This window comes from Malania oleifera, chromosome 7 (genome assembly GCF_029873635.1).
Source record: "Malania oleifera isolate guangnan ecotype guangnan chromosome 7, ASM2987363v1, whole genome shotgun sequence".
Lineage (NCBI taxonomy): Eukaryota > Viridiplantae > Streptophyta > Magnoliopsida > Santalales > Ximeniaceae > Malania > Malania oleifera.
Genome location: NC_080423.1, coordinates 82,862,181 through 82,884,410, shown reverse-complemented (window position 1 = coordinate 82,884,410; position 22,230 = coordinate 82,862,181). Strand labels below are relative to the sequence as shown.

Below are 22,230 nucleotides of genomic sequence, written 5' to 3'. Positions count from 1 at the left end.
GCAACATGGCTTTCTCATCGAAAGCCACGTCTCTATTGATCACCACTTTGTTTGCCTTTGGGTCCCATAACTTGAGACCTTTCACCCCTTTCTGATACTGCAGAAAGATGCACTGTCTAGACTTTTCCTCAAGTTTTGATCTCTCCTCATTGGGAACATGCACATAGGCTGGACATCGAAATACTCTCAAACCATAGTAGTTTACCTTGATGCCTATCCATACCCTTTGCAACTTTCCCATCTAGTGCTACCTTTGGTGATCTGTTAATCAGGAAACACGCCATATTTATTGCCTTTACCCATAAGTTTTTTGCAAGCCCTGCATTCAACCTAAGACACCGAGCCCTTTCAGCTAGAGTTCGGTTCATTCTTTCTGCCACACCATTTTGTTGTGTTGTCTTGCGTACTGTGAAATGTCTCCTTATGCCATGCTACTCACACAACTCTATGAACCTCAAATTGGTGTACTTAGTTCCATTTTTTGACCTGAGACACTTAATCTTTCTCCCATACTGATTTTCCACTTCAGCTTTCCACAATTTAAACTTGACAAACATCTTTGACTTATGCCACATGAAGTACACCCAGACCTTTCGTGAGTAATCATTAATGAAACTCACAAAGTACATATGCCCCTTTCGTGATGCTACTCTCACCGGCCCCCAAACATTTGAATGAATGCAATCAAGGATTCCCTCCATCTTGTGCGTGGTTGCCATGAACTATACCCCATTCTGTTTCCCAAACACACCGTACTTGCAGAAATCCAGCTTGCATGATTTGACTCCCTTCAAAAGATTTCTCTTATGAAGTTCCATCATTCCATGCTCTCCCATATGCCCTAACCGCATATGCCACAAAACAATACTATTCGATGCAGAATTTGCAGTTGCAGCTCCACCTACAACAGTGGTGCCTAGTAGTGTATAAATATTCCTTTGTACTTTCTGCCCCTTCATCATGGTTAGAACTCCCTTATTCACCTTCGTTACCCCACTTTCAGACTTTTAACTAAACCCATTACAATCCAAAGAGCCCAATGAAATTAAATTCTTCCTTAACTCTAGTATATGCCTAACATCACATAACGTCCTCACCACACCATCATACATTTTGATTATGATGTTTCCCATTCCGACAACTTTGCAAGAAACATCATTCTGCATCAGAACAGAACCATAGTTTATTAATTTGTAAGTGGTGAACCAGTCTTTGTTGGACATCATGTGATAAGAACACTCCAAATCTAAGATCCAAGAATCCGTAAGACCATAAGAACTGAATGAGACCGAAAGCATATCACCATCACCACTCCCTGAGTCTCCTACGATCTTGGTTACCCTTCACCACAAGCCTTTCACCTTGAGAATTATCATCACTGGCTTTCATCTTTTGATGAAAACACAAGAGGGCACTCGTGATATCCTCCAACTCTAGAGTTTCCTTCCCCTATGTCAGATTTATAACCAGATTTTCTTACGTAGGAGACGTAGGTAGGGAATTTAGCAGCATCAATGCTTTGTCTTTGTCCTCGAACTTCACATCAACCAGCTTCAGATCACTGATGATCTGATTGAATACGTTGATGTGTTGTTTCATATCCAACCCTCTACTATCTTAAGCCTATACAACTTTTGCTTAAGATACAACTTGTTCGTCAATGACTTGGACATATATCGGTTCTTCAGTTTCAGCCAAATTGTCGCTGGAGATTCCTCTTCCATGATGTGATACATCACGTCATCTGCCAGACAAAGTCTAATAGTCACCACAACCTTCGCTTCCAATTCCTTCCAACTTTTGTCGTCCATGCCTTCCGGCTACCTCCTGTATAATGCCTTCACTATACTTTATTGCACCAAAAAGTCCTTAACCCTCCTTCGCCAAAGTATGAAATTTTCCTATCCATCAAACATGACAATGTCAAACTTCGCAGAAGAAATCTCAATTTTTGCAACCAATAGCTCTAATACCAATTTGTTGTGCAAAGATTACCAATGCGTAGCAGAAACACAGATCGAATCGAATTGTGTAATGCAGAAATCAATGATGAATAATACGGAAACAATCAATCACATAGATGATAAAGGAAAACAAATAATTAATGACACAAGAAATTATGTGGTTCGACAATGTGCCTTGGTCCACGGGAGCAAACGACTGATTTTTTACTATCTTATCAAACAAGGATTACAATATTGTTTATATGCTAACCCTACACATACATAAGGCTTAGAAAGTTCCTAAAGTACCCTTGTAGCAATTCCCGGAGGAAAATCCACTGAAATCCCCAATCTACCGATATTCCTGATTCAAAATCTATGATCAGTGTCAAATAATACCCTCGACGGTTTTAGCAAACCGTCAATGGTTTAATACTAAGAATGAAGTATGCAGACTGAAACCGTCAACAGTTTCAGGCAAACTATCGACCGTTATTTTCCGAGACCAAACCGTCGACAGTTTCTTCCTGTAGCTTAGCTTCCTTGTTCTTGCTCACCATGCTTTCCTTGTGCATGCATTCCACTCAATATAAGCCACAAACTCCAATAGAGAGGGGGAGGGAGCTTTATACCAATAGGTTTAAAATTGTCTATGCCTTGTGAAAATGAGGTTTTAATTGCTTTAAATGTTTGTAATAGGGATAAGGGCCCTATGCTGGATGAAATGTCAATGGTTTTCTTTAAAGAAAATTGAGATATTATTGAAGACTATGAAGGGAAACTCTTCCAATAATTTTACAAGCAAGTCAAATTTGAGAAAGCCTTTACCCTATGTTTGGAGAGGCCTTGGATTTGGATAAGATGTAATGCAAAATTTATATTGAAATTTGTCCAAATCCACCCAAATCCAAATCCAAGGTCCAAAATCCATGCTCCAAACACAGTGTTAATGCCATGTTCATTGTGTTGGTTACTTGGTTCTTAAGAATGATGTCTGTGCTAATATGCATGATCATGTTGGATTTGGACCAGCTTGTGGTAGTACAGGGATTGTGGGCTTAAGTTCCAACTAGCAATGTTCTTTAGGTGAACTTGTCCAACATGCAAAAGATCCAACGTCGAGGCTTAATGAAATTGACCAATATGAAGGCCCAATGTGCAAAGACCTTCATGGATGCAAATATTTTAGTGAGAAAGGTGTTTATAAGAAGCCTTTACGACTTTGCAAGGTTCATAGTTAGCTATGAATGATGGAGAGGTCTAGACCTGGCAAAATGGATAAAAATCTATTAATTCGACCCCCATCCGATCTGTTTTAACCGACTTATAATCAATCGCTTGCTAAATGAGTCAAATATGATTTTCCATTTTCATATCCACCTCTTTAGCAGGTCAGGTCGGGTTTATCTAGTGGATATCCACCAACCCGCTTAAAATCCTATTACTAACCCATAAAAGTCCAACTACCCATTGCCCAAGTGCCCTACCCAGAGCCCAGTGCGGCAGTGCCCACATGACCCATAGTCCTTTAGTCCCACTTCCAGCCCCCAGGCCAGCCCAGTCCAAGATCTCAAATCTCAGATTTCTTGACACCTCACCAACGTCTTCTCCTCTCAAGCCCTAATCTTTCCCAACTCATAGTAGCTCATCAATCACCTGCAACCATCTCCAACGTTCCATGCCTCCTCTATCGATCACCAGTAAATCTTCTCATCCTCTTCCTCATGTTTATTTTTTTTATTGCTTGGTCGCCTTCCCTATGTTGGTCGATGTCAATTGGGGAATGCTTGTATTTTTTTTCTCTGTAATTGCGACTACGTAAAATAAGACTATAAAAAGGAAAAACTTACAAGATTACCTCTTTTCTTCTATTTTTAAATGATTTCGTTGGGAAAAGGGAGGGTGGGTTTTGGGCAACTTGCTTGAAACCAATAGTGGGAGCTATCCTGCAACTCTGCTGATGCTCCAACACAAATTTTATAAGCTCCAACATATAAAATTTCTTCTGTTTTTTGTTTTTATGTTTTTTAGATGCATGAGTAATTTAATTTGTGCGATAATCGCATTTAACATTTATTTTATATTGTTAAAATTTTATATTTGTTATTTTTTTATTTTTAAATTTTTTTTAAAGGTTTATTTCATTTTTTTTTTAGAATTTAATGAATTAATAATATAGTTATTAAAACAAAAATAAAAAAAGAAGTTGGAACTTGGTTAATCTTATAAAGATTCCTAATATTAGATTTAAATTTATGTATTTAAATGAAGTTTAATATAATTTCGTACTGGAAAAGTTAATATAAAAATTAATCGCAAGTTGTCGTATACAACTTAAATTATTATGACACAAAATAAATTATATTTGAGAATGATTTATTATCCGCAATGAATTATCCGACCTAAAATCGCCTAATCCGCTACTTAAACGAGTCGAATATGGATTATGATTTCTTCACCTGATAATTCACCTTATTCGCTACAAATTATCCGACCCAATCCGCTTTTCTAGGTCTAGAGAGACCCATGTGACTAGGGGTGAGCATAATTCGAGGAAAACCGAATTACTCGGCCGAAATTGGCCAATTTGGTTCGGGTAAAAAATCCGGTTTGGTTGGTTCGGTTAGGATTTTACAAAAATTCGGTTAATCGGTTTCAGTTCGGTTAATAATAAAAAATAATTTGGTTAATTGATTAACTGATTTATTAATTAATTAGATTTTAAATATAAATTTTATTTGTTAGGGAATAGGGCTCGGGCAGTCGGGCCTGCGCCTTGGGGGGGAAAAGGGCGGAGGGGTCTCACACACTCGTCTCTCACAGCTCACTTCGTTCTCAGACCGAAACCCCAACCAGTCGCTGCGTTTGTGTTCCATACTTCCATTCTTCTTGCTCCGGCGGCCACCAGCTCGCCGTGCAAACCCGGTAACTCTTCCTCTCCTCCTCCTCCTCCTCCTCTTCTTCTTCTTCTTCTTCTTCTTCTTCCACTTTTGTTATTATATTTATCTGCGTTTTTTGGGTTCGCATTTATCGACATTTTTGCTGCTCTATTTTTAATTTCTGGTAGAAATCTTCACACTGCTTCGTAATTTTTCGTTCTTGGCTGAAATTTTCATATTTGATGTTTGATTTTCCTTCATATTGCGGTTGGGAATGAGGCATGATGCTTTGAGTTAACATTTTGGTATTTCCTGATGTTGGAGACGACAAAGTTTTGACGTTTACAAAGTGGAATGGAGATGGATGCGTTGAATTTAACTATCTTAAGTTCATTTCTAAGCTGTTGAACTGTGTATCAAGGTCAAATTTGTTTACTGATATAGGGCTGTTCAAGCACCCAATTGAAATTCAATTACTCTATGATTGGGTGTATATGAGTTTCAGGCATTAAAATTGAATTTGCGTGGATTTGGACAAAATGTAGAATAAAATTGTATTGACTTTCTTTCAAATTTACTAAATTCAGCTTCAAAATATTTAATGAATGCTCCCAAACACCACCTTAGAGCCATTAAAATTAGGTGAAATTTAGAGAAAATTTATCCTGGTTCTTGGTTAGTTTTATTGGAATGCATTATTTAGTGCTTGAAAATTTTAAATCTTGAAAGTTCAATGAGAACATATTCCATTGAAACATTATCAAGTGTCTGCTTCCATTTGATTTTGTGGAAAAATGTTGTACTGTAATTTTATTTTCTTTTAGCCAGAAAAAGTGATGTAAATTTATTCATTAAAATGCTATTCACAACAAATGTATCGATTAAATTTCAGTGGGATGATCAACACGTGCTCATTGCATGCATTTTTAATAATTGAAACCCAGAACAACATTTTTTTGAGCTTTCTGCATATGATTGCCACTTGCTAAGTTATGAATATGAATGCAATAGGTAAGTATATTGTTTTATTTCAGTTTTTTACTTCGATAAACAAAGCCATGCGTGTTTCTTTAGGTCAATCAACTGTTGATGACATAGTAAGCATGTAAAAGTTTTTAAGGTAAGAATGCTTTATGTTGTGGATAGAGTACCATTCTTCGTTTTATTGCCTGTGTAGATCTTGCAAACTTCAATTGTTTGGATCAAGCATTTTGTTTGAGGAAATGAAAGGAAAACAAGAAGCAATTAAGCTGGATTTGGTTAAAAAAAAATTTATAATTGTATTTTGTTTCTAGCAATTAATCCCAAATAATTTCGGTTAAAATCGGTTAATCGAATTACCTGAATTGACAATTCGGTCGGGTCGGTTCGGTGTCATCCATCAGTTCGGTCGGTTCGGTTAATAGCACTATTTAACCAAATTTTTTGTTAATTACCCAAATTTGGCCGAACCGACCATTTGCTTACCCCTACATGTGACGGAATGATTTTGGGAAATTGCGCTAGTGGAGGCGACGAGATTTCGTGGTTTGTCAATTTCTTGTCCTTTGGCAGGAGGTGATATTTCGAGTGGATTACATGAGACTTTTTTAAGGCAGCCGAATGGAGTGGTAAGGGATATTAGATATTTCGCATGCTGATCAAGAATCAAAAGAGTTTTCTTTTGAGGCTGGAGGTTGCATGAATGTGGGTAGGGACGTTAAGGGATTGAATATAGATGTGGAGACTATAAGGGGCATTAAGGTGGGAATTATTGGTGGGAACAAGTCTTCGGATAATGGAAAGGTTGAATTGTTTTTCTTCTTCCTTAATATATTTCTTTTTCTATCAAGAAAAAATAAAGGTCAAATCTTCCAAGTTTTGTACTCTTCATATGCCAAGGAAGGAGGGATTTGGAAGAGAGAAATCTTGTGGAGGTGTGTTTGATGATGAGAGTGAGTTTGATAGTGTTTTCTTGTGATGTAGGCCTCTTTTTTATGAAGTTCGTGATCAATTTGGGTGTTTACCATAACCTTCTGATTTAGTGGTGATATCTTTTTTTGTTCCACCATCTCCTCTTGTAGACCTAGATGTGATGTAGGACAAGAAGCAAGACCTTGGGAAGATCCTTGTTGGAGAATACTTGAGAAAAATTGGATTGAGAATTGTTGTGTTATTAGTTGCTTATTTTGTGTTTAATTAAGATAGTATTATTTGTAATTGGGGGCTTGTTTGTAGATTTGTGTATTGTAGGGGCTTGTTTGTATTTCATGTTGTTTTAGGGGTATATGTGTAATTTCATGTGTTTAGAGGTTTTCTTATAAATAGTGTGTGAAAGCCATGTTGTAAGCAGTTGTTGATAAATTTGAATTGAATTGAACTTAAGTTTTTCCCCTAATATCTCATTTCTCTCTTCCCCATTCCTTCCTCATCTTTTTTCTCCATGGCTACTGAACCTTGATGCTGCCCCTGCATCATTTGGCATCATAGCCCAAATTTGATCTCCATTCTTCCATTTCAATCCAACCATTTTCCCTTCACTCTTCTCCTCCTCTCTTCTTCTTCCTCATCATATCTTCTTTTTTTTCTCCTTCTCTTCCTCTCTCGTCTGTCTCTAATTCTCTCTCTCTCTCTCTGTTCTTATTCTCTTAATGTTCTGTTCTCCAATTGCTGCATTTTGTACTTGTAGCAGTTTCTTCCCTTCTTAATTCTTCTTCTTCTCTTCTTCCCAGTTTCTCAATTCTTCTCTCTGATTTCTTATTTCTATCCCTGCAGGTCTCCCTTATTCTTCATTTTTCTTGTTCTTCTGCTATCCCAGTTTCTCTTCTTTCATTCTCACTCTCTAGCTCTAATTTATGGGCGATGTGGGTGGGGATCTCCAAGGAATACAAATGACCTCTGGGTTTTTTCAGATTTGTCCTTGAAGGTTTTCAGTCTAAAAAAAGAAGCAGTTTTCTGAACAATTTTCAAAATACCAGCATGGCCCCAGTTTTCGAAACCCTAGTTTCCAGTCTAGTTATTACAACACCACCCACACCCACAAAAACAGAACCACCCCCCCGCCCCTGCAGGCAAGCCTCTGAATTTTCTTCACTGTCCAACCACTAGAGGACCCCCACATGCTGGCCAAAAGAACTTCAGATGTCAGCCTCTTGAAGCCCTATTTCTGGTTATTTTATTAACAAACCACCATCACCACTAGACTCACCAGCCCTTGAACTAACAGTAGCTGGAGTTTCATCGTCGGAGGGGCCTTGCTGGCGACCTGCGAGTGGGAAGCTGTTGGAGTCTTGTCCTGCTTCCAAAATTGCTAGAAATTGATTCCAACCATGAAAAATTGGTGTTTTCTCTTGAGATTTTGATTTGCAGTGAGATATTTTGGTTTTGGACTTGATACTTTGCCAGTGATAATTTGCTAGAAGTGAGAATTCTCCCTGCCAGCACTAAAAACCAAGTTCTATTGCTGCATTTTGTGAATTTTCAAGGTGAATTTGTTTCATTTAGCATGATGCTCAAGATCTAAGGTGAATAAAAGATAGTTCTTGAAAATTGGGAGTCAATTTTATGATTTTGCATGACTAGATTGAGTATTGTGGACAAGTGTGTAAAGAACTTTTGGTGATATATAGTTGCAGTGTATATAAGTATAAATCAAGCAATATGGTGAAAAATTATTGGACAAAAGAATGCCATTTATCATAACTTGGTCATATTTTCAAGCTTTTTAACACGTTTCTCAAGTGTGGAGGAAATGTTTGCAAAATCATCATTGATGGATGATGACCTATGAATATGGTTTCTATAAATGGAGTCACTTGTATGAAACTTCATCTAGAACCTCATCCAAAGCCTTATGAGATGTCTTGGATTCGTAACACTATCTTATATATTTATGAAAGATGTTTGGTTCTAATCCAAATGCGTGCTTACTTTAAAAATGTTTGGTGTGATATCATACCTATGAGATTGGTCATGTACTCCTTGGTCCTCCTTGGTTGGATGATTTGGGTGTAACTCAAGGACATGAGAACACATGTCTTCCACTATAATGCTTAGGAGATCATTTTGAAGCTCGCTCTTACAAATCAACCAAGACAAGGAATCATGCTCAATTACTCAACTTGAAGACACTACAAGGGAGGAAATGAATATGATTAAAGACATCCAAAGTCTTTCAAACATTCCTATTGTTGAGTTTGTCATTTCTGATGTGTTTATTGATGCCAGCTCTCAAGTTAAGTCTTTGGTGCTGCCAAAGGATCGTGGTTTCTTCTATCACTCAAGTGCCGATTTTCAAGAACTCCCAAGTTCTCTTCTTACTTCTTATCCTCCAATATTTCAAAAATCAAGGCTGAATATTTTCTAATTGGAGGAGAGTTGATGTAGGACAAGAAGCAAAACCTTGGGAAGATCCTTGTTGGATAATATTTGAGAAGAATTGGATCGAGAATTGTTGGGTTTAATTAGTAGTTTCTATGTGTTTAGTTTAATTAAGATAGTATCATGTGTATTTGGGGGCTTGTCTTAGTATTATGTATTCTAGGGGTTTGTTTGTAATTCATGTTGTTTTAGGGGTATATGTGTAATTTCATGTGTTTAGAGGTTTTCTTATAAATAGTGTGTGAAAGCTATGTTGTAAGCAGTTGTTGATGAATTTGAATTGAATTGAACATGAGTTTTCCCTTGGTGTCTCCTCCCTTCCCCTTCCTCTCTTCTAATTTCTCCATGGTTGCAGAACCTTGATGCTGCCCTTGCATCAAGATGGCATTTGTATCTTTGAGGATGATGGATGTGCAAGGAGAAGGAGGTGAACAAGCAGATTCAAGGATTGTATTTTGTCCACTACTATTTCTCAGTGATGGAGGATAATGGGAAGGACTTAGCCTTATTTGGGAGCACTTAAAAGAAGTCCTTATAACACTTATTACTTAAAATAAGCACTTTTATATAATAAAAAAAAAAAGTGGTGCTTGACTTGTACCGTGACAAATACTTTATTGCAAAAAATGCTTTTTTAGAACAACTTTTTTTTTGAAATTTTAAAGTAAATTTTGAGAAATAATGAAAATAGCTTTTTGACTACTTATAAGTGGCACTGTTCATAGACGAGGTCAGTTTTGTAAATACAAGAAATTTGAGTGGCTATTTTGTAATTTTAAAAAATATATTAGAACAATAACAAAACCAAGCCTTAAGTCCCACTAGGTGGGGTCGGCTATATGAATCTTTTTCCGTCAATTTATGCGATCATGTACCATTTTTTTTTACAGAATCAGGGATATTAAATCCTTACTCACTATCTCCTCTCAAGTTATTTTAGGTCTATCCCTACCCCTTCTACTGCCTCCCACAGTAACTAACTCACTCTTCCTCACTGGTGCACTATGTGGCTTACGTTGCAAGTGTCCATACCATTTGAGTCGTCCCTCCCTTATCTTATCTTCTATAGGAGCTACACCTAACTTACCGCGAATATGTTCATTCTTTAATTTATCTTTCAATGTTATACCATTGATCCATCTATAAGCACTCTCATCTCAACAATTTGTTAGATCACTATGATAGGAATCCTTATTAAAAAAATATATTAGAGATAATTAAATTTTATTTTATTGTGTTTATAACATATTAATTATTGATGAAACATTATTCAATTCTAAAATGAAGAACCATCTATAAATTCAAATTAATATTAAAAAATTTAAAATCATAATTTAATTACTAATATTATTTTAATATAAATTAATATCATAGTCATATGTTATAAATGTACATTAAAAAATATTTTTTTAAATAAAAATATTATATTATTTGACTTAATAAAAAGATTTAAATACTAGTTAAAAATAAACAATTAACATAATTTTTAATTAAATATTATTGTAAAATAAAAAATATTATATTATTTAACTTAATAAAAATATTTAAATGTTAATTAAAAATAACAATTAACATAATTGTTAATTAAATATATTATATTTTTAATTTTAAAAAATAATCATTTATATATATATTTTATATATTATAACATATTAATTAATCATGAAATATAATTCAATTTTGAAATGAATAAAAAGAACCATCTATACATTTAAATTAAATAAAGTAAATTAAAAATTTTAATTTTTGTTATTAATACTATTTTATACCGAAGTTAATGTGATTATCATATGTTATAAATATATATTAATAACAAGATTTTTTTAATTAAAAATAATAATATTATATTATTTTAGTTAATAAAAATTTAAATTTTAATTAAGAAAATTAATATAAATATCAATTAAAATTTTAATTATTAAATATTGCCGTTTTTGTTTAAAATATATTTAAAATCATTATATATTATTTTATTATGTGTAATGACATATTAATTATTAATGAAATATAATTCAATTCTCGAATGAATAAGAACAGTCTATTAAATTTAAATTAACATTAAATAAATTAAAATTAAAATTCAATCAATAATATTATTTTTGATTATAAATTAATATGATAGTCATATGTTGTAAATATACATTAATAACAAGATTATTGTTAATTAAAAATAATAATCTTTTATTATTTTATTTAATATAAATTATTTAAATGTTAATTAAAAATAGTTAAAATAATTAATAATGAAAATTTTAATTAGAAAATATTATTATTTTTAATTTAAAATATATTAAAAGTAATCATACAGCGCCCTATGATAAAAGTATCTTAATATCACTTATTTTAACACAACCAAACACCACTTATAACTTTAAGCACATCTCTTGTTCAACACTTATTAAATTTAGTACTTTTTTTGAAAAGTACTTCTGCATAAGTGGTTCCAAACGATTCCTTGGGTTGTGGCTTTTGAGCTGGCAGGCAAAAACTTCTCGATTGTGGTAAAAGTATATTGAAGAAAGGACAACTGAAACTAGCAAAGTTGCAATGCTATATTAATTATGATTGAAAGGGTTCAAGAAGGGGATTTCTTAGTTAGCTTTTGTTAGGGTTTCTTTTCCTATTTTTGTACTTTGATTCTTTCTCTTTTGAGGATTTCTTGTCCTCTACTTTTGTAAGTCGCGGGGGGGGGGGGGGGGGGGGGGGGGGGGGGGGAATAATAAAGGAATGACCTAAGAGAGAGTGGGTTAATTTGGTTGATTGATCGGTTGATCTAATCAAGAGAATAATAAAGGAATGACCTAAGAGAGAGTGGGTTAATTTGGTTGATTGATCGGTTGATCTAATCAAGAGAAGGCTTATTGGACACTCTTGGAATAAATAATAGAGGGGAAAGGTTCTATGCTACTTATTTATTCTAATTTTACACACAAATCAGAGGGCTAAGATTGAAAAAGTGGGTTAATTTGGTTGGTTGATTGGTTGATCTAATCAAGAAAAGGCTAGTTGGACACTCTTAGAAGAAATAATAAAGAGGAAAGATCCTATGTCACTTATTTTCTCTAATTTTACACACAAATCAGAGGGCTTTGATTGAAAAAATAACAAATCAATACATTAAAAAATGATTCAATGTTGGTCACTTTTTTTTTTTTTTGGCTTGTAACAATCATTAACAAGAAAAAGTGACCAACTAGAGGGTTGGAGGGGTGGGAAAAAAAACACTTACCTTTAGGAGGTTGTACTACCCTTCTTAGTGCTGACCTTTTTAACATCCTTATTTGCTTTCTTTTTGTAGAGTGCCTAAGTATGTTTTTTTTTTTTTTTTTTATCTGTAAAAGTAAATTTATATTGATCAAAAGGATATGTACGTGATACACTGGGCATACCCAGGAAGGGGAGGCCAAGGCTCCCAAGCAAGGAACAACAAAGTTTCAATCAAAGGTTACATCAAACCAATCAAAAGAACAACATAAAGGAAAATCAAAATACAACCAAACCTGGGCATTCCCAGCGGCCACCAAGCCAATCAAGAGGACAGGACAACTGAAAGAAACAACAAGACCATAGGACAAGTTGCCAAAATCAGCCAACCTAACACTCATCTGCTGACTTAATCTTCAACAGAAAATCCAGCCAACTTAGATTCCATATCCCAGAAGGAAGGGGAATTTCTCATACAATGTTATGTCAATATGCATCTGAATAAACCTGACAATTGCTTCAGTCGGGGTGACTTTACCTTCAAACTTTCTTGTGTTTCTGAAGTGCCGTAAACAGTACACAGTTGTGGCCAAGCAAGCCCTCTTAGCAACAGTCTGAATTTTAGTCCCTCTAGCCTCCTTATGCAACCTTTTAAGGGCTGCTTTTAAGGTTGTCGTGGCTCTAGACCAACCAAGCCAGCCCCTTAAATAGTTCCAAACCTATGCAGAGATTCTGCATTTAAGGAAAAGATGATCCACTGTTTCGAGATCAGAATTACAGAAAACAAAAGGCACATCCCTTCTTTCATCCAAATGCTTGTCATTTGTAAACAACTTGTCTTTAGCACTCAACCATAGAATGAAAGAATGTTTTGGGATACATCCATTCTTCCACACCAAAGAATGCCAAGGCACTATAATACCCTTTACTCTCCAGAAATGGTAAGCATCTAAACAAATCATTTGGTCCCCCACAGTCCACTGTCTAAGCTGAGTTTCAGCATTCTCCCTGTTCCTGCACTGCTGAAGCAACAGATTTTTAATTTCCACTATTTTCTTAAACAAGGGAGAGTCTTCATGCTTAGTTGAAGCCTCTCAAACACTGCCTCCCCTTAGGTAGACTTGGTTAACCGATTTAGACCATAAGAAGTCCTTCTTCACATGAATATTCCACAAGGTTTTTGTTAGAAGTTCCCTGATCCAGATTTTCAAATCAAACACTCACAAACCTCCTTCATTCTTAGGGAGACACACCTCCCTCCAGGCAACAAGGGGTTTCTTTCTGCCTCCCCACAAGAAGACTACAAATTTTAACCACATGATTCAAAACAGCAAATGGAATGGGGAAAATGGAAAGCCAAAAACATTCAACACCCTGCGCCACTGCATTAATCAATTTCAGCTTCCCTGCATAGGAAAGAGTTTGTCCAGGCCATGATCCAATGAGATTATCAATTTTAGTAATCAAAGGTGAGAAATGAGTAGAATTCAACCTTGTGGATGCCAAGGGAATTCCCAAATACCAAAAAGGAAAAGAACCTTCTGAGAATCCTGTAAGGTTTTTAATACTTTCATGCTCATACCCATTGATGCCTGCAGAGTACATGTTGGACTTAGTGGGATTAGCTTTCAGTCCAGAACATTTAGAAAACTTCTCCAAGCAGTCCATCATCTTCTTAACTGAAGAGAGGTCACCCCTGGAAAAAAAATATAAGGTCATCTGCAAAAGTTAAATGAGTAATTTTCAGTTCCTTACATCTAGGATGAAAATAAAGGTCTGTATCTTCCACCAAGGCTTTCAGCAGTCTTGACAAGTTCTCTAAGCAAATAAAAAAAAAGGATAGGAGAAAGTGGATCCCATTATCTCAACCCCTGGTTCCCTTTAAAGTAGCCATGTAGACCACCATTCAATGAAAGAGAATACGAAGTTGTGGTCACACACTCCATGATCCACCCCACCATTCGTTTTGAAAAATTCAGATGCTCAAGCATATCTTTCAGAAACTTCCAAGACAAGGAGTTGTAGGTTTTTTTTAAGTCAACCTTAAGCATACATCTTGGAGAAATCCTCTTTCTAGCATATTTAACTCCTGTACCAAATAAATGTTTTCAATCATGTTCCTTTGACTCACAAATGCAGATTGAGCTGAATTCACTAACCTCTCCTGCTCTGGATTGATCCTGTTAGCAATGACCTTTGAAATGACTTTGTAGATCACATTGCTACATGAAATAGGCTTGAAGTCATGGACAGTGTTCGCATGATGGGATTTGGCAATGACCACAATTGCAGCATGATTCAGTTGTTTCAGCAACTTACCTTTGAGAAAAAACTCTTTCACTGCAGCCAAGAAATCCTTCCCAATTGTACCCCAAGCCTTTTTGAAAAAACAGGATGTGAACCCATTAGGTCCAGGAGACCTTTCATCACCAATGCTAAAAAGGGCATCCTTAATTTCCTTATTCAAAATCTGCCTAACCATCAGAGAAGCCTGCTCATCACTCAAGATAGGACCACAAGCAATAACATTAGGATCAACAGCAGTACATTCAACTTCAGTCCGCAGCGGGCCCTTGTAAAAGCCCGGAAACTCCCCAGCAACCTGATTAAGAGAACTTGTAAACTTCCCGTTATCTCTCCTCAGTTTTGCAATGTGATTTCTGGCTGCATGTCTCTTCATCAAAGCAAAGAAGAATTTGGTGTTTCTGTCAGTGTTATTCAAGTATCTGTTTTTTGCTCGTTGTGCCAGGGAACTCCTATTGGCTTGCTCTAGTTTACCAGCTATCTCCTTCTTGGATGATGCGTGGTTTTTACTAATTGGGGTTTTGGGAGAAGAAAGAGAGATTGCTTGGTTAGTTGGGAAGAGGTTAGTAGGTTGAAATTGGAAAGAGGGATGAGGTTTCCGATTCAAAAGTGGTTGTGGAGGTTCCCCTTAAAGGTTAACTTTGTATGGCTGATGGTGATTCAAAGTAAGCGAGTGGTTCATTGCATGGTTTTAAAAGCTGGACCCATGACCGGCTTGGAAAAGCTATTGGGTGGATCAGACTAGTTAGATTGGTGGGTCAACCCGATGGTCGAATCAGTTACATAAACGTAAATATTATATATATATATGTGTGTGTGTGCGCGCGCGCGCGCGCGTGCACGCGCACGTGTATTGTATGAAAAAGTATAGATATATCCTTGATACTAATTATTAAAGCATAAAAATATAATGCTATTTTTTGAAATTGTGCAATTGCAACAATTGTGCAAGACTATTAAAAATATAAATCTATTATATTCACACTTTTTAATTAAATGAAACTTGAGAAGAAGGGACGGTAGTTCTTGAAAAAGAAAATTTCTCATTGCCTTAAAATAAGAGATTTGTTTTCTTTTATAAGTCAATTTAATAATTAAAAATTTTAAAAATATTTCAACACATTAAATGCTGAATATGGGGTAGGTGAAAACTGAAAAGTCTTCCTAATTTAAAAAAAAAAAATCTTACCCATGCCGTTCTCCCACACACAAACTCAAAAAGGTTCTCGTCTCTCATGTTTCTCTACCCTCTTTCTCTCTCAACAACCAGCCATACTAAAGTTTTGAAGTAGCTAGATAGCCATGGCTTGAATCTGCAAGTTATGTTCAAGATCTGGCTATGCCAGGATGCTCTGGCTTGAATTGGCAATGGGAAAGCTCTAGTCCTCCATTCCACGAGCTGATGTGAAGAAGTCATGGAAGGAGGGGAGGAGCAGGAGGCAGATCCAAGACTTGAGAGGGAGGAGAGTAGCACTGGAACTTCTTAATTGGTTTTTTTGTTTTTCCTTAAATCGGCTGGGCTGACCCGGCATGGAACCCTGGTTCAGGCTGGTTCTCAGCGGTTCTCACCAAGTCAGCTGGTTTTAACAAAAATATGGAACAGTAATAATTCAATACATTATAATTATGCAATAAAACTTTATAGCTTTCATATCTTTCAAGTTTCAAGTTTCTTGACTTCCCCGCTCCATGCAACTTGTATGCATGTAGATTTTAGCTAATTATACAAAGTAATTGTTGTCATGAGCAAGTACTATGTTTGTAAATGAATATAAAATTTTCTCTTCTCTATAAATAAATTGAAGAAAGCAGAAAATCATAAATACAAAATTTAAAACAATTAAAATGATTTTTAAAACTATGAATTTGAATTTAGGAGAATATAATGAATAGCTGTAAACCAAATTTGAATAACTAACTTCATTGCAATCCGAAGTCTAAATAATAAATTTGTGACCAAGTGAAACAGTTACTCTTGCTATCACACTTAGCCATTAATATCTATCATTCCCATATTCTAGGTTTAGTTATGTGGATTAATACACTTCATTTATTCTTATTGTTACATTTATGGTGAAATAGTGGATAGAAATAAAATGTGCTCCCTCTCTCTCTGCGTTTGTGCATGTCTGAATGCATTATGAAATGGAATGCTTTTGGTGTGTCATCTGTAAACTTTAATTCTAGCATCAATATCTCGCAGGAAATGTCATTCTTGAAATACTTTGGGGGTGACATGGGAGCTCTATTTTTGGTATATTTGTTTATTAGCTGGGCACCTTTTTCAGGTTTGAAGTGAACCCCAGATAGTTTCTTCACTGTGGCCCTCATTTGTGATAGCTCAGTGCTGATCTCAGTAAGTCAATTACTGAGAAGAGTTAATTATTACTTTTCAAAAATGACAGAAATAATCAGTTACACTGCATGCAGACAGTTATCTCAGATGTTTTTGGCAATAATTTTCTTTCACGGTTCTGAATATATTCTAGCAGTTTCCTTTCATGGGAGATCAAATGTTACTCTTAGTTCTCTCCTGATAACCAAGAACTACGTCCTGGCAATAATCTGTTCATTGCTGGAGTATTTTGCTGAAATAATTTTATTTCCCGGGTTGAAAGAATACTGGTGGATAAGTAACTTGGGCCTTGTAATGGTTATAATTGGGGAACTAATACGGAAGTTGGCCATTCTAACCGCTGGTCAGGCATTCACGCATCTCATTAGGGTTTATCATGTGGAGCATCACGAATTAATTACTCATGGAGTTTATAGATTTGTCCGACATCCTGGATATTGTGGTTTTTTCATTTGGTCAATTGGTACACAAATAATGCTATGTAATCCCATATCCACAGCTGCATTTGCAGTTGTTGTTTGGTACTTCTTTGCAAAACGGATACCGTATGAAGAGTTTTTTCTGAGGCAGTTTTTTGGGCCACAGTATGATGAATATGCCCAGCGTGTTTCTTCTGGAATACCTTTTGTGAAGTGAAGACATGTGAAGCTTGTGAACTGCCCTGCTCTCATTAATCTATTTCATTTTGTCAAGAAAGTTCTGATGTTGTTTCTGTGAACTGTGAAGTGGTGTTGAATCTCTCAGACTGAATGGATTAAGGTTGGGGAGTGAGCTGGAATTTACGTCTCTTCTATGAAGAGATTTCATACTTATTGGAAACTTAACAGATTGAAGCTTGGGTGATAACCCTGTTATTGTAATCTTCTTAAGCCGGTCTGTTGCTACATCCATGTCGAAGATGTTTCGTGGATAATATTGCTCAAGCTCATAAAGACTCTCATGTGGAATATTTATCAAATCAAATGCAAAATTGAAATGAGACACTTACTGCTGTAAGGTTCTTCTTCCTTGTCCTTTTTCTTTCCATTTTCTTTAAAATCCTTTCTTTTCTCTCCTTACATTTTTTGTTCATCAGAAACTGGTTGATTTGGGAGAATAGTAGGTGTGCTGCTATCTACCACTATAGATTTCTATGTTTTTTTTCTGTCTGGTAACAATGATTTAATTTAAACACTTGCAAAACATACCTCCTTGAAATACCCTATCCAGTTGGGGCCTTTGTGAATTTCTTTGACTCATGATTATCACAAGAAAATTCCCTTTCCAATGAGAAATTACTAATGGGCAGTCTTTTCAAATAATAATGAACTGCATAAACTTTCTAACGCTGAAATGAAATTGTTGGCTGGTTACTGGATTTGAAATACAAAAATTAATGCGTATTGCATTCTCTTTCTTCCTTCCTTACTTCCTTTTCCCTTTGTAAGATGGTAATCTCCGTTTTATGGTAAAAAGGCAGTTGTCTGAAGCAGGGAGAATAAAGACCATATAAAATTAACTCTCTTATAAACGATTGCCTAAAGAATTTTCTTTTTTTGGTCCGCAAGGATTGCCCTGGAGGGAAAATGAAAACAAAAAAATCTTTATTTTGTTGAACTCATAGTATCCAACGATTTATTATATTTTTTATTTTTAATATTTGAGAATCTTTTATAAAGGGTTTACATGATGGTCCTCCACTAAATATTTTTTGTGCGAATGGCCCCAAAGGAATGGAAATAATAGTTTATGTATACGTACATATTGGTTACCATAGGCGTGTCTTGGTAGGCATGATTTCAAAAAAGTAAAAGAATGAAAAACTTGGCTCGAAGATTACTGCACATTTCTTTTGGTTCAACATAGGTTCCAATTGAGTGCTTGCCCTTTGGAAGTTGGTTTCCCCAATCGAGGAAAGGGGAAAAAATGTTTGGGTGAAGATATTTTTCTTTTTCTTTTTAAAACTTTGACAAATGTAAGAGTTCAAGTTATTTGCTTTATTTTTTTAAATCGATGGAAAAGCATATTGCACAAATAAATGTACATTCATTGAATTGCAAAAGCTAATGAGGCATATTCCTGAATGAAGGCTGACGGATTTAATTTTTAATTTTACAAGTTTACTTACATCTAGTAAGTTTAAAGGAAGTCTTAATTTATTTATATTATTTGTATCATTTTTTTCATTTTTAGAAAATAATCCGTACATACTTGAACAATTCAACCATTTTACCTCAAACAAGCTTCAATTAATGTAATTATTTTATTAATTTTAAAGTTTCCATTTAATGGTAGAAATCGTGCTTACCCTTTTCTCCTGTGCAGAAGTTGTATATAGGCATATCTCAAAATGAAGAATTGCATTCCAAATAAAAATATTAAGAGAACTTAAACATTTCACAATGTAAAAGGCACACTTGTTTATATTATATTTTGAATGTACAATGTTATGATGAGCAAAATAGAAAACCTAAAGCCATTGGATTAGATTGAGTGGCTGTAGTTAAAAGCCCTTTCCCCTTAATAAAAAATAAGGTAAACTCCAGAACCGGCAATTGCCCAATCCTATCTTTCCTTGAAGTAAGTCCGGAGCGGGAGCAACTTCTACAGAAAATTTGGACTAAACTCGATCACTATACTATTATTTTTATAATAAAGGGATGTTTGAAAGAGTGAGGCTAATAAATACAAAGTTTATAAGTAGCCCAATTAAACAGATGAACTATTTGGATTGTGCATTAAAACATACCACCATTCTTCCACACTTTGTATGGTAGTGTATTTATGTAGGTGCCAAAGTGCTTTTGGAGAAAAAAATTGGATGATGTGACTCTCGACATGCTTGATCAAGTGTGGAAAGTTGACAAGGATGGCCTCTTTAACCGAACTGCAGAAGGAGAGCAGCAGGAGGAAATCTGCGAGGGCTCCTCAAGAGTTTGGTGTTGGATTGTGGTGAGGCGAGGTACTAGTGGGGAGAAATTGTGCTAGAGTCTTTGTTTTCATTGATAACATCTGCCCCTCCATGGCTTGCTGTCTCAACCTTCTTGGGTTCTTGATGAAATCTACTCAATGGTGCCCAAGTCCCTAGAAAAGTGTCGAGACTTTTGTCTCGCTTCATTAGATGTTGCCTTGGATACAATATGTCAGCTTCCTTTTATAACCTAAAAAGACTTTTCATGCATCTGCTAAAGCTTTTCTTAGAGCCATTTGAACTTTGAGAATTTTAACATGGAGGTTTCAAATTCAAATCTCACTGGTAGAGTGAGAGATAGGACCTAGTATCTTCTTAGAGCCACTTAAACTTTTGAGAATTTTAACAATGGTTTTATATTCAAATCTTATAGGTAGAGAGTGGGAGATGGGACCCTTTTGTGTAGCTCAAATGTGTTGGCCTCTTGAGAAAGGAAAGAAAAAGGCCATCTTAAAATTTATAAATTATCTAATCAATTTGCGGTACTAGCTATGATTATTCTAGACTTCATATAATCGAGTAGGATGAACAAATGCTTAATTGGTACATTAAGAACCATTGGACATGTATTATAATTGAGAGAGTCTATTCCTTATTCTATTCCTTCGTCTAAATCTTTTCCATCTACACATTCTAAGTTTTGAACATGGAATTGTAGTTGAAGGATTCAACTATTAAGATGTTTATTAGACAAAATCATGTTTTGTATCACGCCATTTAGTAGTCTTTACTTAGGATATTCTTTTATAAAAACACTACATTATTGTCATGATAGTAGCATACTACCCATTCCAACGTCCAAAAATCCCTAAAGAACATCATTCGAATCCTACAAAACTCATTGCCTATAAATACTAGGGGTTTAGTAATGGAGCCATTTTGGTAGTTTGGAAAGAACTCCATTTCCCTAAATTGATGTGGAGATAGGAACCATTTAGTGACTTGTCTTTAGAGGAACTTGGTTATCAATTGGATTTTTTAAAATTATTAATAGTTATGGTACAAGATGATTTCTTAAGAAATATGACATAAGAGGAACCCTTACAGGTACATGTTGGTGCATATATAGAGACTTAATGCTATTAGATTTCCTTTGGAGAGGAAATTAGCCACTAATATCACCATATCAATGGAAAAGGTTTTGATTTCATACACAATGTTGACTTTTTGAGTTCGATCTCTGGTTTTGATAATGACAAATCGCAAATTACTTATGTGTGCACTTAGTATTTGAACAGGTCTTTAATTCAAACATACACATAAAACAAGGAAATGGTAGCCAGAAAGGGTATAAAGAGCACATACTCCCGGCATATTCATATATGGCATCTGAAGTAGCAAAAGATTGAAGACCTCTCTCTTTATTGTATTTGCATTTATTCTTTTGGGTCTTTAATATTTAATATGATCTGTAATATCTGCATCACATGCATGATAGGATTAAAAGCTCAATGACCATAGAAAAGTTTGGTCAACCAACACTAGGTTTTTTAAGTTAAATTAAAATGCCTAGATGTTAGATCGACTTTAGGTCTTGCACATCACTTGCACAAATCCCCTCTATCTTACAAATCATATTATGTGTATCAGGGGTAAACTCTAGTAAGAATCTGGACCTAAAATAAAATTTGAAAGGGTTTCGGTCGACTAAACCCAGTTGTGTATATTCAGCTCAGTAGGCCGAACCACTTAGGGGTCAACAGTTTGACCAAGGTTTAGCCGACTGAACGGTTTTGAACGTGTCTTCCACAGTCAACTGAACTGGCTTATGTCTGACACCCAACTGTTCAGCTGACCGAACCTCTAGTTCATTTATGATTGAGTCGACCGAACCATATAAATAGCAAACTGAACTTAAAATATAGCCGACCGAACCAAGAATACTTTTAAAATCGCTTTAATTCAGTCGACTATATCTGTAGTGCAAAAGTTCCTTGGTCGACCAAACTTGACAATTGGGTTGACCGAACTTAAAATATAGTCAACCGAAACTTTCGAGTTGCCATATTTTTTTACCGCAGTAACTAAGGTTAATTAAGGTTATTTTGGGTTAAACTTTATTTTAACAAATTCAAAATACCCAATAGGTCCCTAACGATTTCAATCCAACTCTATACATACCCCCTCATTATACATAATTAGCAAGATGATTAATGAGAAAATTCTCTCAAATTTTTAAATCTTATTTTCATCTTCCAAGCCTAATTTTTGATCCTTCATTTGTTATTGCTTTGA

General features: G+C 35.3%; 1 protein-coding gene across 2 annotated transcripts; it reads left to right on the top strand.

The window, feature by feature from the left end:
- Positions 1–4,699: 4,699 nt before the first annotated feature.
- LOC131160406 (protein-S-isoprenylcysteine O-methyltransferase A) lies at positions 4,700–18,229 on the top strand. Of its 2 annotated transcripts, none has more exons than XR_009138034.1 (2): positions 4,700–4,868; positions 16,893–18,229. XR_009138034.1 is itself a non-coding variant. In XM_058116066.1 (2 exons), the coding sequence occupies exon 2, from the start codon at positions 17,088–17,090 to the stop codon at positions 17,679–17,681; it is 594 nt and encodes a 197-aa protein (XP_057972049.1). In that variant the 5' UTR covers positions 4,712–4,868; positions 16,978–17,087; the 3' UTR covers positions 17,682–18,229. The 2 variants fall into 2 exon arrangements, 1 of the variants encoding a protein (XP_057972049.1); XM_058116066.1 differs by having other exon boundaries at positions 4,712–4,868; positions 16,978–18,229.
- Positions 18,230–22,230: the final 4,001 nt, after the last annotated feature.